We start from the raw sequence: 14,234 nt of genomic DNA, 5'->3' as shown, positions 1-14,234 counted from the left end.
AGGGCAGATAGGGATGGGCAACTTAGACATTGGCTACCTAAAATGAGGGGCCGATAAAGGCACGAAGTGACTGGCTTACAAGGTTTCAAGAGGGAGTTTCATTTAAGAAGCTGTGGGGGAAGAAAGAGTCCCCACTGAATAGTTGTCATCTTGTCTAGATGGGTCTGATTGAAAGAGATAGGGATAAGATTTATATTATTCAATAGTGAAATGTTGTTATCATGACTAATTGAGACTGTCACAATTGTAAAGGTAGAAGTTTGTTAACAAAAATGGGGAAGCAGTTAATTTTACAGTCCAGAAACAAAGGACCCGAAGATCATCAAGGGAGAAGAGCACAAGCAGAATGTGGGACCTTATCCAGAGAAACAGTGAAACCAGAGATGGAGGCACAGATGGGGACATGGAGAGAGGGAGCAACTGAGGATTCTAGTTTCATGGGAAGAGAGGGACTAAGAACTGGCGGCCAGGAAGCAGACTTGCAGAATGTGCCCTTTGGTGGTATAAATTATTATATATGCCTGAGTGGTTTTTTGTTTGTTTGTTTGTTTTTTAAAAAGAGCTAAAGTGAATAGAGTGAAATACTGTTAACTAATGGTACATGGTGGGGAATGGAAGCATTGTGATGAAACAAGCTATATGATTTGTTGAATGTAAAACTGATGATCTGCCTTATAAACTTACACATAATTCACAATAAAAACTTAAAGAAAAAAAAATGGAATTCAAAGATAATGGACTCATATAGCAGGCAAAATGATGAAAACTTCTTAGGTGTCATCAAATATCTTAAGCCAATGAGCTGCTGAGCATGGGGACTCAGGGCCATAGTCTCAGAGGACACCATGAGCAATTGGCATAACACAATCCACAAAGACACTGTTCTACATCTTACTTTGGTGAATAGCATCTGGGACCAAAAGCTAAGGTGCAACTATTGGGATCTCCATGTGCAGAAGAAAGAAGAATGATGAGCAATGATGATGTTTGGAATCAATGAGTCAAATGAACTAATGGACCATGTGACCATCAGTCTCCATGATTCTGAGACCAGAAGAACTAGATGGTGCCTGGCTACCATTACCAACTGCTGTGAAAGGGATCCCATTAGAAGGTCCTGGAAAAAGAGTGGAAGAAAATGTGGAACAAAACTCAAAATTATGAAAAGAAAAAAGACTGGACTTATTGATTAGAAAGAGATAGGGGGAACCTGAGATTATGGCCCTTAACCACCCTTCAGATTTGGAAAGGAACTCACCCTCATGGCCCACTTTTCAGCCAACAAGTAGATGGGTAGATATTGGGAATAACAACACAAGTGAGGTGTATTCACTATGGAGTGGTCATCCATTCAAAATCAAAAGGACAACATTTAGCTAAGGACAAAATTGAGAAGGGATGGGCAGGTGGGTGGAATGGAAATAGGGGGATAATTGGGAGGAAGCAGGATAATTGTTGCTGCATGGAGGGGACTGAAATCACTGAAACAAAATGTATGATTTGTTGATGACCTTGTATGTAACCTTCACTCAATTCACAATAAACAGTCTGTAAAGAAGAAAGAAAAGCCTTCCTATGTGTCTAGAGTTACCCTCCAGGAAATAGAAGCAAGTAGCGTTTCTCTGTTGGGTAGGAAACTGGACAGGACACCCCAAGATCACTCCCAATCCACTTTTCTAAGACTTCTGCTCTGCTGTCAGCATCAGAGTCCTACCCTGCATGCTTCCTCCCTCCAGCACACACCACCCATGTTACATGATGACTTAGGGCAGGTGGGTGACATGAGCTACTGGGAAGGTGATTTTATCAAGGAATTATTGGGAACTTCACAACTATTTGTTCCAAAATAATTGCAGATGAACATGAATTTCTTCTTGTTCAACTGGCTGCTTTCTAGGGAGAATTTTGCAATTACTTTCAATGTCCTATTTCTGTTCAAACTCCAGAACCTTACTCTCCCCTCCACTTAACCCAAAAGACCAGAACCCCAGTATTCCGCCAGTCATCCTGCCCTGCTCAGCAAGGTACAAGTATATTCAGGGAGCACACTCTGTCCTGGGATGAGGTGCTTTATGGGTACTAGCTCATTAAACTCTCTCGATAACTTGTTCAAAACAAGTGTCATTGTCTTTATTTTACAATGAAGACAATTAAAAGTGAAGAAACCAGGGCTTAGAGAGGCACGTTCAGGACAGGTATGTGGTAGGGAGCCAAGGTTGTAACCCACACCTATGCACTTCCAAAGTCTGTGTTTCTTCCATTCCTTTACAAGAAACCACAAACCTTAAACCAATCATCCTTTGCTAAGAGAATCCCCAAGGAGAAAAGAGAGGTCCCAAGATGGACAAAGATCACAGAAGGTACAACAGGAAATCTATAGGTATTCAATTACCATTATGACCTAGAAGCAGACAGTCACTGGGTTCCGTGAGCTGACTGCCTAAATACACCAAAGAATGCTGCACTGGACTCTAGACCTAAACGAAGAGAAGAAAGCAGGCACACAAGTAAACAGGAGGCATTATTCTGCACTTAGGGAGATAGGTGTCATGTGCTCCTGGACCACTTCCCATCACACCTGCAGCCAACTGTGTAAGCTACCTCCACCAGAGCCACAGTGGCCTCCCGCCAGATGAAACCCGTCTTTAGAGGAATTTTAGCCTCACAGGAAAATGAGTCTTCTCTCTGCTGCTACTCACCCTTTCCAAGGTAGATCATGCCGTACTCTCGCCCCAAGGAAGTCTTGTTTTCTATCGTGAAACACACTTCCTTCCCAATCAGTTTCTTGCGAAGGAACTCTCGAGCAGGAAATGCCCAGGGCTGAAAGGCAAAACAAATGTGTCACAGGAGAACTGCCTGGTCCCAGACCACCGTCAGCTCTTCTGTGATCAAATTCCCTCTGAGTAGCTCCCCCGTCCCAGCACAGGCTGTGCAGGAGATAAAGGTGAAGAGCACACAAGACAGATCCTGCACTGGCTGTTGTTGTTGTGTGCCATCAAGTCAGTTCTGACTCATAGTGAGTCTGTACAGGGTTTCAGGAGTGGCTAGTGCGTTCGAACTGCCGACCTTGTGGTTAGCAGTCCAGTGCTTATCCTACAGCACCATACCAGGACTCTAATTCTGCACTTTGTTGTTAATGTTAAGTGCCATCAAGTCGTTTCCGACCCATAGCGACCCTGTATGGGGTTTCCGAGGAGTGACTGGTGAGCTTGAACCGCTGACCTTGCAGTTCAAACGGCTTTGCAGTCTGGCTCATAACCCACAGAGCCACATCAGGACTCCTGCACTTAGGGGCTCATAAAAAGGGCCTCTGGCAGTTGGTGTAACAAACACAAGCACTAAGAACAGGCCTCCCCATTTCCTGGACACGGCAATGGTTCTTTTCCCCACCAATGTCTGCTCAGACTTACAGCTATTTTTGCAAATAATAATACCATCTCTTACCACTCAATACTTTATGTATGCCAACCTATTCCAAAATGGGAAGTTCAGACTCCAGGAAGTTATCTAGCCCAGGGAAAATCCTAAGTATTAACTCCCACCTCCACTACGCGCCCTCTCTCCAGTTTACAAAGCACTTTCTCTACGCCCATGGCACTGTCTGAGTGGAGACTAAGTGCTAGTACGACAGGGTGGGTCTCCTGCTCAGGGCTCCGAACTGTCTCAGTCACGGCAGAGAGAAACCAGGGCAGAGCAAGCAGATCTCTTGGATGTGGGATTTTCACCCAAGCAGTGTTTCAGTCTGCTGTGAATAAGGTCGCTATGGGTCAGTACCGACTCGATGGCACCTAACAACAACAAATACAGGAGCCAAGCAGCAGTGCCCACTCAAAGATGGCAGCCAACCATGCAGCGTTGAAGGCGTACTAACCTGTCTCCTCCTTGGGTGAAAATCCCACGGTCAAGAGACTTGGTTGCTCTGTAACACATGCTACTCTGGTTTCTCTCTGTCAGGACGGAACTGTTTTGAACCTGTTCAAAGACCTGCTCTTGCTCACGGAAAATCTGCTCGAGGACAAAGTACTGTTATCACAGGGTGGTCCTCCTACTCAAGGAACCCCCTATTCCTGTCATTTCTCCTTTTTTAAGGTCACAAAAGTGAAAAAGGTAAGAACCCTTTCACCTCTACCTCTTCTCCTTCTGCTCTCGTCTGACCTTTTATGGACCCTCAAGTCTTGGTTAGGGAGAATGTCAATAGCAGCCCCTGGGGAAGGATCACCTGATGAAGGAAGCGGTCCCCTCACTCATCCAAGTCACTGGCACAAGAGGTGAACCACACACAGTACGAAGCAGCAGAGTTTCCCCCATGATCCAGATAATGTGCACAGGGACCATCCAATCCCCACCCAGCCATCACTTCTAGAAAAGTACAGAAAAAGGGGGTGTCCCCTTTGCAGGAGCCCTGTCACCAGTACCTGAGAGTCTGGACTTGAGTCTAGAAGTAGCTCAGTGACCTGGGTTCTTTTAGAACAGAAATGAGAGGACAGAGAGAGTGCAAATAATAAGGGAAAGGTGGTATAAAATTCGCATGTGTGGTCTGCTACAATTTCTTAAAGGCACACATCTAGGGACACCACAGTCAAGCCAAACAATAAACCGATGTCCAGAAAAGGAAGTCTCTGCTCACCTTCTCAGTCCACCAAGATGACTCCCACTGGATTAGTCAACTAGCTTTTCCAGAACAAAAACACCTATATGACTTCCTAGAAATCAAAAGGTGGCAAGTCTCCCAACTCATTGGACTGGTTTTCATAATACTAGTTACATAACCCAGTCGTGAATGTTCTAGGAAGAATGGATTCAGAGTAAAGGCTCTCCACAACACAAACAACAAGTTTACACTCGCTCACTTCCGCTCTCTCCTCAAAGCACCAACAAGCAAAGGAGCCGACCACGCAATCACAATATGCAGCTCACCACATTTTTATGCCCCAGTTCTAGCCTCACTCCCTAAAAATGAAAGGGTCACAGTCACCAAAAAGACTCTGGTGGTTGATAAGAGTCTGATTACCAGCCACATGACAGAAATAGTACTGAACCACCTAACACAGCCTCCTCAACTTTTACTACCTTAGTGATCAACTCAATTTGGGAAACATCCCAGCTCCCAACACGAGTGCCCAATAATATCTCAAATCCAGTAACACAATGCTTTCCCAAATGGCAAGATAAATGCTCCTGAAGGAAACAGAGAGATGCTGGTGAAGATGTATCAGTAAAGATTAGCAGACAGCCAGCTCCTGAGGGGGAACCGTGAATTCCTACCAAACAGGTGGAACTTCTCGAAACATGTTACAGGCTTACTGGAAGGAACACCCTTCTCCTACCGATGCACCTTCTCCTAAGACTTCCTGTCTTACAGCTGGTCAGAGATAATGACTGAGAGCCCAACTGAAACTCTTGGGAAGACCATATATCTAACTCTGTAAGAAAAGGGGTTGTAGTTTCTGCAATGTTCCCTTCCTAAGTTAGCCTTCTCAAGCTGTGTTCCACCCAGGTTCAGCAGATTTAGTAACTGGACAAGACATTAGCTAAGAAGAGAGGCAATTTGAAAACCTAAGGAGCAATGCAGGAGAGCAGCTGACCACATGGTGCCTCACCAGGACCACAGCAGTTTGGTGCGGCACCCTGTGAAAGTGAGGCTGCCTGGAGAAGTTGGCAGAGCAATTCTCTCTAAGAGACAATAGGAGGGAAATCTGCTCAAAGCGTTTATTAACTAAGGCCCAGAATGGTCCCAGAGCTCTATCCAAGGTGCAATAGTAGCCTTTAGAGCACCTGACACCAGCATCTGGCAGCTCTCTCCTCTCCCAGACCCAAGCAAGGTTCTACTCTCGACCACAGTGCCATGGAAGTTTTAATTTCCAATCTTCTCTTTGGCCCACACGCTACTGAGACACAACTAGACCCAGAACAATATAACCTTATAGACAGCTACTAGCCTATATGATCTAACACACAATTCCTGTCCCCTGTCTCCGAAGCACCCACTATACTAACTGTGTATGTAACTAGCTCCTCTGCTGTCTCTTCCCCATGACCCCAACCTCCATAGCTCCACTGAGTATGGAACTGCGCCATTCACCTCTATGAGCCTCACGAAACCAACACCGAGCTACATGGTGGGAGCTCCACACATCTGTGGAAAGTAACTCTCTAATCCCCACAGCGCCCATCAATGCAGTATCCAGGCTGCCTGGAGTAGCTAGGCAACACTGGGGATTAGCCTGAAACCAGGAACTGACGGCTGGGGACAGGCAGCAGAGCTACTTTTCCTGCCACAGGACAGTGGAGAAAGCTGAGTTCCTTTGAAAGAAGAGCCCCTGAGGGAGGGCAAGGGATCATCAAGTGAATGAAATTTGGGACAGTGATACAAAGAGAAGTGAATGGGCAATACTGTCCTGACTTCACGTTGATTAGAAACAATCACACTAGATAACACTGTAAAATAATGGAAGCCAGAGAGAAACGATGGTGCAACAGTGCACATCATACATACATACACACACACACACACACACACACACACCCCTAAAGGAGACACCATGTTCCTGTCCTCATTATTCACCTCACTGCTTGGTGTACGCAGGGTACAAAGAAGCGAGATCTGCGCCCTGGCCCTAAGGAACGCACAGCCATGGAATTAAATGCCATGCATGCAATGAGAGCAACACAAGGGGGATGAAAGGAGACGACGGCAGGTGTGTCTTTGCAGAGACTGGCCACATGGGTGGAGAAGAAACTCCTGGGGCAGGAGCAGCCTGAGCAATACAGGAGGAGGCAGGGCCCAGAAGCCTGGGAGAGCTGACACCTCAGCACAGTGAGACTCAGCTCCCAGAGGGGCTCAATAGGAGAAGAAGACAAGTCAGTTCACAGCCCAGCCTCCAACATTTAGATTTGTCACAGAGCTGAGGAGGAACCAGCAAAGAGTCTGGAATAAAGCTGAGTTGGGGAATAAATGAAATTATGTTTCAAAAAGATCTAGACGCAGGTAGAGGAACTGGAGTTAGGAGAAAGAGGTGAAGAGATTATTTCCACATTCGGAGCACATTATGTGAGCTAAACAAAGAACAATTGCAGTAGTTTGACGTACTAATGAAGTTTCAAGGATGGATAATGAGAGACATTTTAAAGAGGCACAGTCTCGTAAATTGTGATAAAGGCCTAGATAGAAGGGGGGGGAGGGTGGTGTTTACGACGAGAGAGAAAATGATTTGGGGGACCTGCCTCAGAGCAGGTAACACCACTCAGGAGGGAAAACACAGACAGCAGCAGGTGAAGAGGAACTGGGTTATCAGGACGGAGGAAACTGACCAGGCAAGGGTGGCATGGGTTAGCTCTCCGAAACTTCCCATCACAGAGACTGCTGCAAAATGACTTAGGAGAAGCTTAGTGAAATTGGGTTCCTCCGGCGGTACTGAACCAGTCCACAGCGCTAATGGAGGGCTGGGGTCAGCCTTTCAGCTATGGCGGAGCTGGGGACGGTTTACTGTCCCCTTACATGGCAAACACTTGAGATATTTTAGAACAAGTTCCAGCTGGCCTCATGTTTCTCTGCCCTAGATTCCCATCCACAAAACGGGAAATTAAAACTCAACCCTTCTTTCTGTGAGGCGACACTGCTTCTCTCTTCTGGGAAAACTCCAGCCTGTCCAGGGCAAGACTGTGCCCACAGAGCAGTCAGTCTGTTGTTACACAATACACAGTGAGAGCAGAAATTTCAAAACATTGGCTCAAAGAAAGTTAGCATGCAAAGTCTGAAGAATGTTGGGGGAGGGGGGACTAACCTGGGAAAGGGTTGCATGGTCTACCAGTAGGAGTATTGGTAGGAGCAATAATAAACAAGTAGCAATAGTGACAATCACAGCTAACATTTATTAGGCGTTTTACCAGCACTTCCTGTTATCTTGTTTAATCCTCACTGGATGGCCCTGTAGTATGCACCATTATCATTCCCAATATTTGTAGTCACTGATGGAGAACAAATGATAACAATTTCGCTCTATCTAGTCACTATTCTGAAGTCCTGATGTGGCACTGTGGGTTAATGAGCCAGAGTGCAAAGCCGTTTGAACTGCAAGGTTGGCAGTTCAAGCTCACCAGCTGCTCCTCAGAAACCCTATACAGGGTTGCTATGGGTCGGAACCAATTTGAGGGCACTTCACAATATCAACAGTCACTATTCTGAGAATGCACTTGATCCTTGCTGATAGCAGACGTATGGGTCATTTTTCTGTATTTTCTACATTTTCTATAGTGTTGCTTCACTATCTTAATTCAAACAAAATACCATTTATTATGATGAATACACAAAATGTTCTGCTGAAATGAAAGGCCCTCATGAGCTTCTGTTTTTGCTTCTTCACCTCCCTGACAGGGAAAAGCAGAGGAAAGCTAAGGAACCATGCTGCCCAACATGATCCTGCTGGGCCACAAGATGAATCATGAGTAGCAAGAAATGTCATTTTTGATATCCAGAGCACTACTAAAATGTAGCCAAGAATGGAGGCTCCAAAGTGTAGAAGCCAAGAAGGCAAAATCAGAACCACAGCAGCTGGCTGGAGAGGCAGAAAGCTGAGGACCCCAGGGCAGACCATAGAGAAGGAAATGTGGTCCAGCACTAGAGCAGAAAGGCAGGAAAGGGGGACAAAAGTGCAGAAGTTGTTTCTCAAATCACAGTAACAAATGGTTTTTACTAATAAAGAATCACAGATTGCCTAAAGAAACTGCTTGTTTTGTTTTGATTTTTTAAAAAAGCATCTCTCTCCTAAAAAAAAAAATTTTTATTTGCAAAATTTTATGTAAATATATAAAAAATTTTGCAAACCAATTGACAGCGTTCACAGATGCTTTCAGGGGCTGGCTGAAGGGATTGCAGCCATTTGTAGTAGGCCAGCATTCATTAGGAGTCCTGGCACTGTGGGTTAATGCACCAGACTGCAAAGCCGTTTGAACTGCAAGGTTGGCAGTTCAAGCTCACCAGCTGCTCCTCGGAAACCCTATACAGGATCGCTATGGGTCGGACCCGACTCAACAACACAACAACAACAACCATTCATTAAGGAGTCCTGGTGTGGCGCTGCAGGTTAATTCGCTAGACTACACGGTCGATTTGAACCCCAAGGTCAGTGGCTCAAGCTCAGCAGCCATTCCTCAGAAACCCTATACAGGGTCACATGTAGCAACAACAACAACAACATTTGTGAAGTGAAAGGAGGGGCATATATGTGTGTCTACTTATAGAGGCAACAACTCTAGAAGGAGGTATAAGACACCAGTACATCAGTGACTTCTGGGGAGAAGAAGAAGCGTTTTCACTGTCTCACTTCTTGAATGTTGAATATGAATGAATGAGTAACCTCTGCAAAACATAAAACAGGACCTAAATTAAAAATAAAAGAAATCCTGTTTTACCTGATGATGACTTCAAATAACTGAGACTACCTAGGAGATGTTTCTAGACCATTCTAAGAGACAGAGGTGTGAAAACACCAATAAACCCGAGAGTCTCTCAGCCTATAGGGAAGGAAATGAGAAAATACCCTGAGACTGGACAACAGGTGCAAACCACCAGGAGAATATCCAGTCAATAGACCTATGATCTAAACATACTCAAAAACACACAAAAAAGAAACAGTACATCAATGTAAGAGGATAAATGAAATGACAGACACATATACTGGATTGTTTCTCAGCCATAGAGGGAAAAAGAAGTCGTAAGACATACTATGACATGGCCTTGAAAACATGCTGAGTGAAAAAAGTCAGTCATAAAGGGCAAATACTGTATAACTCCATCAAAATTCCTTACCACTGGACCAATAAACAACATTCTTATCAATGGAGAAAAGACTGAAATTGTCAAGGACTTTATTCTTCTTGGATCAACTATCAACACTCATGGAAGCAGCAGTCAAGAAATCAAATGAGAGAGAACAAACAAGATGGCAGATTGGATAGATCAGGCAGACGCCCAGTGAGAAGTTCCATCAGCAACAACACTGAATACCAGACCAAGCAGGCTCAGAGGATGGTGCCAGAACTCTGAACTACATATAAAGGAATACAGATCTCCTCAAAATTTAAAGTGGCAGTTTCCATTTCAAACCAAACAGCAGTGCAAAAACAGCCATAGCCAGCCCTGAACTGTTTATCGCTGGGAAAAAGGCCTGAATAGGGATTGTGGAGCAGGACAGGCAGACTAAAATGTAAATAGGCTTAAAAATTAAATCCTGAGTTATGTCACAATGACCAACAGTGGCATCTTGAAATTTCTCAAGAAGAAGAGTGAAAAGGGAGCCCAACTCATGATCACATCTACCTGGAGGCAATCAGAAAGCATCAAAATGCCAAAATATACAACCATGTAAGTATTAAGGACACAGATAACTCCTGAATATGCCCAAAAAACAGAAGCAGATGACCATATCAGCACATGTCCAGAAACGAGATAAGGTAACTGAGGCAAATGAGCAGGAGTAGACCTACACTCCATACTGGAAGATGGGCAGGCTTTGGAAATGCCTGAACAGGAATTCAGAAAAATGATTATAAAGTATATCAAAACACTATACAATGGAGTTGAGAAAAATAAGGAAGAAGTGAGAAAAGCGCTACAGGAATAATCAAATAAGGTAGATGCAGCACTGGAAACAATTCAAAACCTACAGAGAGAGGTCCAAATGATCAAAAATAGAATATCAGAAATGGACAATACACTGAAAGGGTGAAAGAGTAGAACTGAAGAGATAGAAGCCAGAACTAGTAAGCTAGAAAATAAATCTTTCAACACTACTAAGACAGAAGAGCAAGCACAAAAAAGGATAAAAAAAAAAATCTGAAGAAGGCCTAAGATTCATGTTGGACAATTATGAAGAGGAATAACTTAAGAATTATCGGCATTCTGAAATAGGAACAATCACATAAGTCCACAGAGGAGACATTGGAGAGATGCTCAAAGAAAATTTTCCTAACATCCTGAAACGTGAAAAGGTAAACATTCAAGAAGTTCAACAAACCCCAGATAGGATAGACCCTAAAAGAAAATCACCAAGACATACAATAATCAAGCTCTCCAAAATCAAAGATAAGGACAGAATCCTGAAAGAAACTAGGGAAAAGAGAAGTGTAACATACAAAGGCAAGCAAATCAGATTAAGCTCAGATTTCTCAACAGAAACCATGCAGGCAAGAAGGCAATGGGGAGACATATATATATCCCTGAAAGAAAAAAACTGCCACCCAAGAATCCTCTACCCAGCAAAGCTGTCCATAAAATACGATGGTGTAATCAAAACATTCCAGGATAAACAGAAGCTAAATATAATGGTGTAATCAAAACATTGCAGGATAAACAGAAGCTAAGGGATTTTGCCAAAGCCAACCCTGCTATGAAAAACATCCTAAAGGAAGTTCTGTGGACTGAGAACCAAGAAGAACAGACAACAACTACAGAATGACGTACGTGGCAGCATCACCCTGAAATCAATCGACTAGAGGAAGACAACCCCCCAAAAAAAAAAAATTTTTTTTTTTTTTTGATAAAGGAAACAAGGGTAAATTGCTACAATTTGATGAACTTGATGTATACTCATGGAGGTAGTAACTTTAAATACCAACAGAGAGGGAAGGAGTCTTCACATCAACTATCAATGCTATCCCCTCTGTACACAGGGTTGGTAGGGATGGGCAACTTAAATATTGGCCACCTAAAATGATGGGGCAATCAAGGCATGAAGGGACTGACTTACAAGGTTTCAAGTGGGAGTTTAGTTTCAGATTATGTGGGGGTGGGCAGAGGAGAAGAGTCCCCACTGAATAGTTTTCATCTTGTCTAGATGGGTCTGGTGAAAAGAGATGGGAGTAAGATTCGTATGATTCAATAGTGAAATATTGTTATCATGACTTATTGTGACTGTCACAATTTTAAAGGTAGAAGTTTTTTTAACAAAAACAGAGAGTGGTTAATCTTACAGTTCAGAAACAAAGGACCCGAGGACCATCAAGGGAGAAGAACACAAGCAGAATTCAGGACCTTATCCAGAGAAGCAGTGACACCAGAGACGGAGGCAGAGATGGGACAAGGAGAGAGGGAACAGCTGAGGACTCCAGATTCATGGGAAGATAGGGACTAAGAGTCAGTAGCCAGGAGGCAGACTTGCAGAATGTGCCCTTTGGAGGTGTAAATTATTATATATGCCTGAGTGGGGGTTTTTTTTGTTGTTGTTGTTTTAAAAGAAAAGCTAAAGTGAATAGAGAGAAATACTGTTAACTGATGGTGCACGGAGGGGATTATAATCATTGTAATGAAACAAGGTGTATGATCTGTTGAATGTAAAACTGATGGTCTGCCCTGTAAATTTTTACTCAATCCACAATAAAAACCTTAATAAAAGAAATCAAATGACTTATTGCATTAGGCATATCTGCTGCACAAGACCTTTTTAAAGTGTTCAAGAGCAAAGATGTCAGCTTGAAAACTAAGGTGCGCTTGACCCAAACCATGGTATTTTCTATAACCTCATATGCATGCGAAAGCTGGACAGTGAATAAGGAAGACCGTAGAAGAACTGCTGATTTTGAGTTATGGTGTTGGAGGAGAATATTGAAAGTGTCATGGACTGCCAAAAGAACCATCAGATCTGTGTTGGATGAAGTGTAGCCAGGATGGCCAGACTTCAGCTTTCATACTTTGGACATATAGTCAGAAGGGACCAATCACTGGAGAAGGATATCATGTTTGGTAAAGTGGAGGGTCACAGAAAAAGAGGAAGACCCCCAGCGAGATGGATTGGCAAAATGGAAGTAACAATGGACTCAAGCGTGGCAACAGTAGTGAGGTTGGCCCAAGACTAGGCAGTGTTTTGTTCTGCTGTGCACAAGGTCACTATGAGTCGGTACTGACTCGATGGCACCTAACAAGAATAACAACAACATCTAGAAAAACAAGTGTATAGAGACCAGTGTTTACTAGGATTTCAGACAGGGGAGAAGTGTGAGGGAGAGAAAGGGGATCTCACTTTTAGGGGAACATTGTGCTTCTGTTTAGAGTGACAGAAAAGCTTGAGATGGCTAATGATGATGGTTGAGGAAATTGTACATGTGAAAATTGTTCAAATGGCAAATGTTCTGTTGCATATATATTTGTTGTTACTGTGTTTTGTTGAGCTGATTTATACTCAGAAAAATAAAACAATCACATCAAGGAAGAGACTGGCTGTAAGGGAGGGGGCGGACAGTCTCAGGCACTCACCTCATCGGGGGTGTCTTTTGCATCAGGTTGCGTGGCAGCTGCCCGTCGAGCAAGGTTTCCAGCACGGATGTTGCTGAGGTTGATCTGCCGCTCTGGAGGAGGTCCACCACGCGGCTGCCCTCGGACGATGATGGCGCACCCTGAGAGGACCTACAGGGGATAAAGAGCAAGAATGAGAGACCTAGAGGCAACACCACCCGATGTTCAACGCTGCTCTCCCAACATCCAGCGCTGTACTTGGCACCTCCGAGGCAGTATTTGTTGAATGACTGAGCAAGAACTAAAGGAAAAGGAGAGTTTAACATTTTATGAGAAATACCTACCTAAAATCTTGAGCCCAATTCTGAAATGGCAGATCAGGAAATACAAGTAAGAATCAAACAAATGACAGGAAAATCATAAAGCACATAAACTGTTTGGGTGGAGAGGCATGTGAGACAAGGGGATTAATGGCCTTTGTCATTTCATCCCAGCAAGATCTTGTATTTTTCAGTCATCAAGGTTTTAACAATCTCCCTTCACACATTCCAGGAGTCCCTGGGTGGTGCAGTTAACCTGTGTGACTGCTAATGGAAAGGTTGGAGATTCAGCTCGACCCTGAGGAGCTTCAAAAGAAAGGTGATCTGCTTCTAAACCCCCCCACTGAAAATCCTATGGAGCACAGTTCTAGTGTGGCACACATGGGCTCACCATGAATCAGAAGTGACTCAGTGACAACTATGTACTGAACCGCATGTTCCATCCTAGGGCTGAAGCTTACAATGGAAGCCCTAAGAAACGCTGGAGCAGAACAAGAGGCCCCGGCATACCAGCCAGGAGGAAGTGAGCAGTCAGGCTAACATGGGAGGATGGTGGGTGGGCAAAGCCCTGCAGTAACGCACATATGGACAGTACTCATAGTCTAGACTAAAAGAGTAAATCTGAAGTGAGTGAAAAACCATATCCATGAGGAGGCTCCCAAGTCCAGCAGCTCCTTCCACCTTTC

The 14,234-nt window shown here is 44.0% G+C and overlaps 1 protein-coding gene across 1 annotated transcript in view; it reads right to left on the bottom strand.

The window, feature by feature from the left end:
* SND1 (staphylococcal nuclease and tudor domain containing 1) overlaps positions 1–14,234 on the bottom strand; it is a 550,040-nt gene that overhangs the window by 500,378 nt on the left and 35,428 nt on the right. Inside the window, exons 2-3 of the mRNA XM_006861100.1 lie at positions 13,250–13,399; positions 2,700–2,820 (exon numbers count right to left, since the gene is read on the bottom strand). Coding sequence (XP_006861162.1) covers positions 2,700–2,820; positions 13,250–13,399 — 271 coding nt within the window. The remainder of the gene's footprint in view (positions 1–2,699; positions 2,821–13,249; positions 13,400–14,234) is intronic.

Source organism: Chrysochloris asiatica, unplaced genomic scaffold, assembly GCF_000296735.1.
Source record: "Chrysochloris asiatica unplaced genomic scaffold, ChrAsi1.0 scaffold00041, whole genome shotgun sequence".
Classification (NCBI taxonomy): Eukaryota; Metazoa; Chordata; class Mammalia; order Afrosoricida; family Chrysochloridae; genus Chrysochloris; species Chrysochloris asiatica.
The sequence above is the reverse complement of the archived record's forward strand: the minus strand, read 5'-3'. Positions and strand labels throughout refer to the sequence as shown.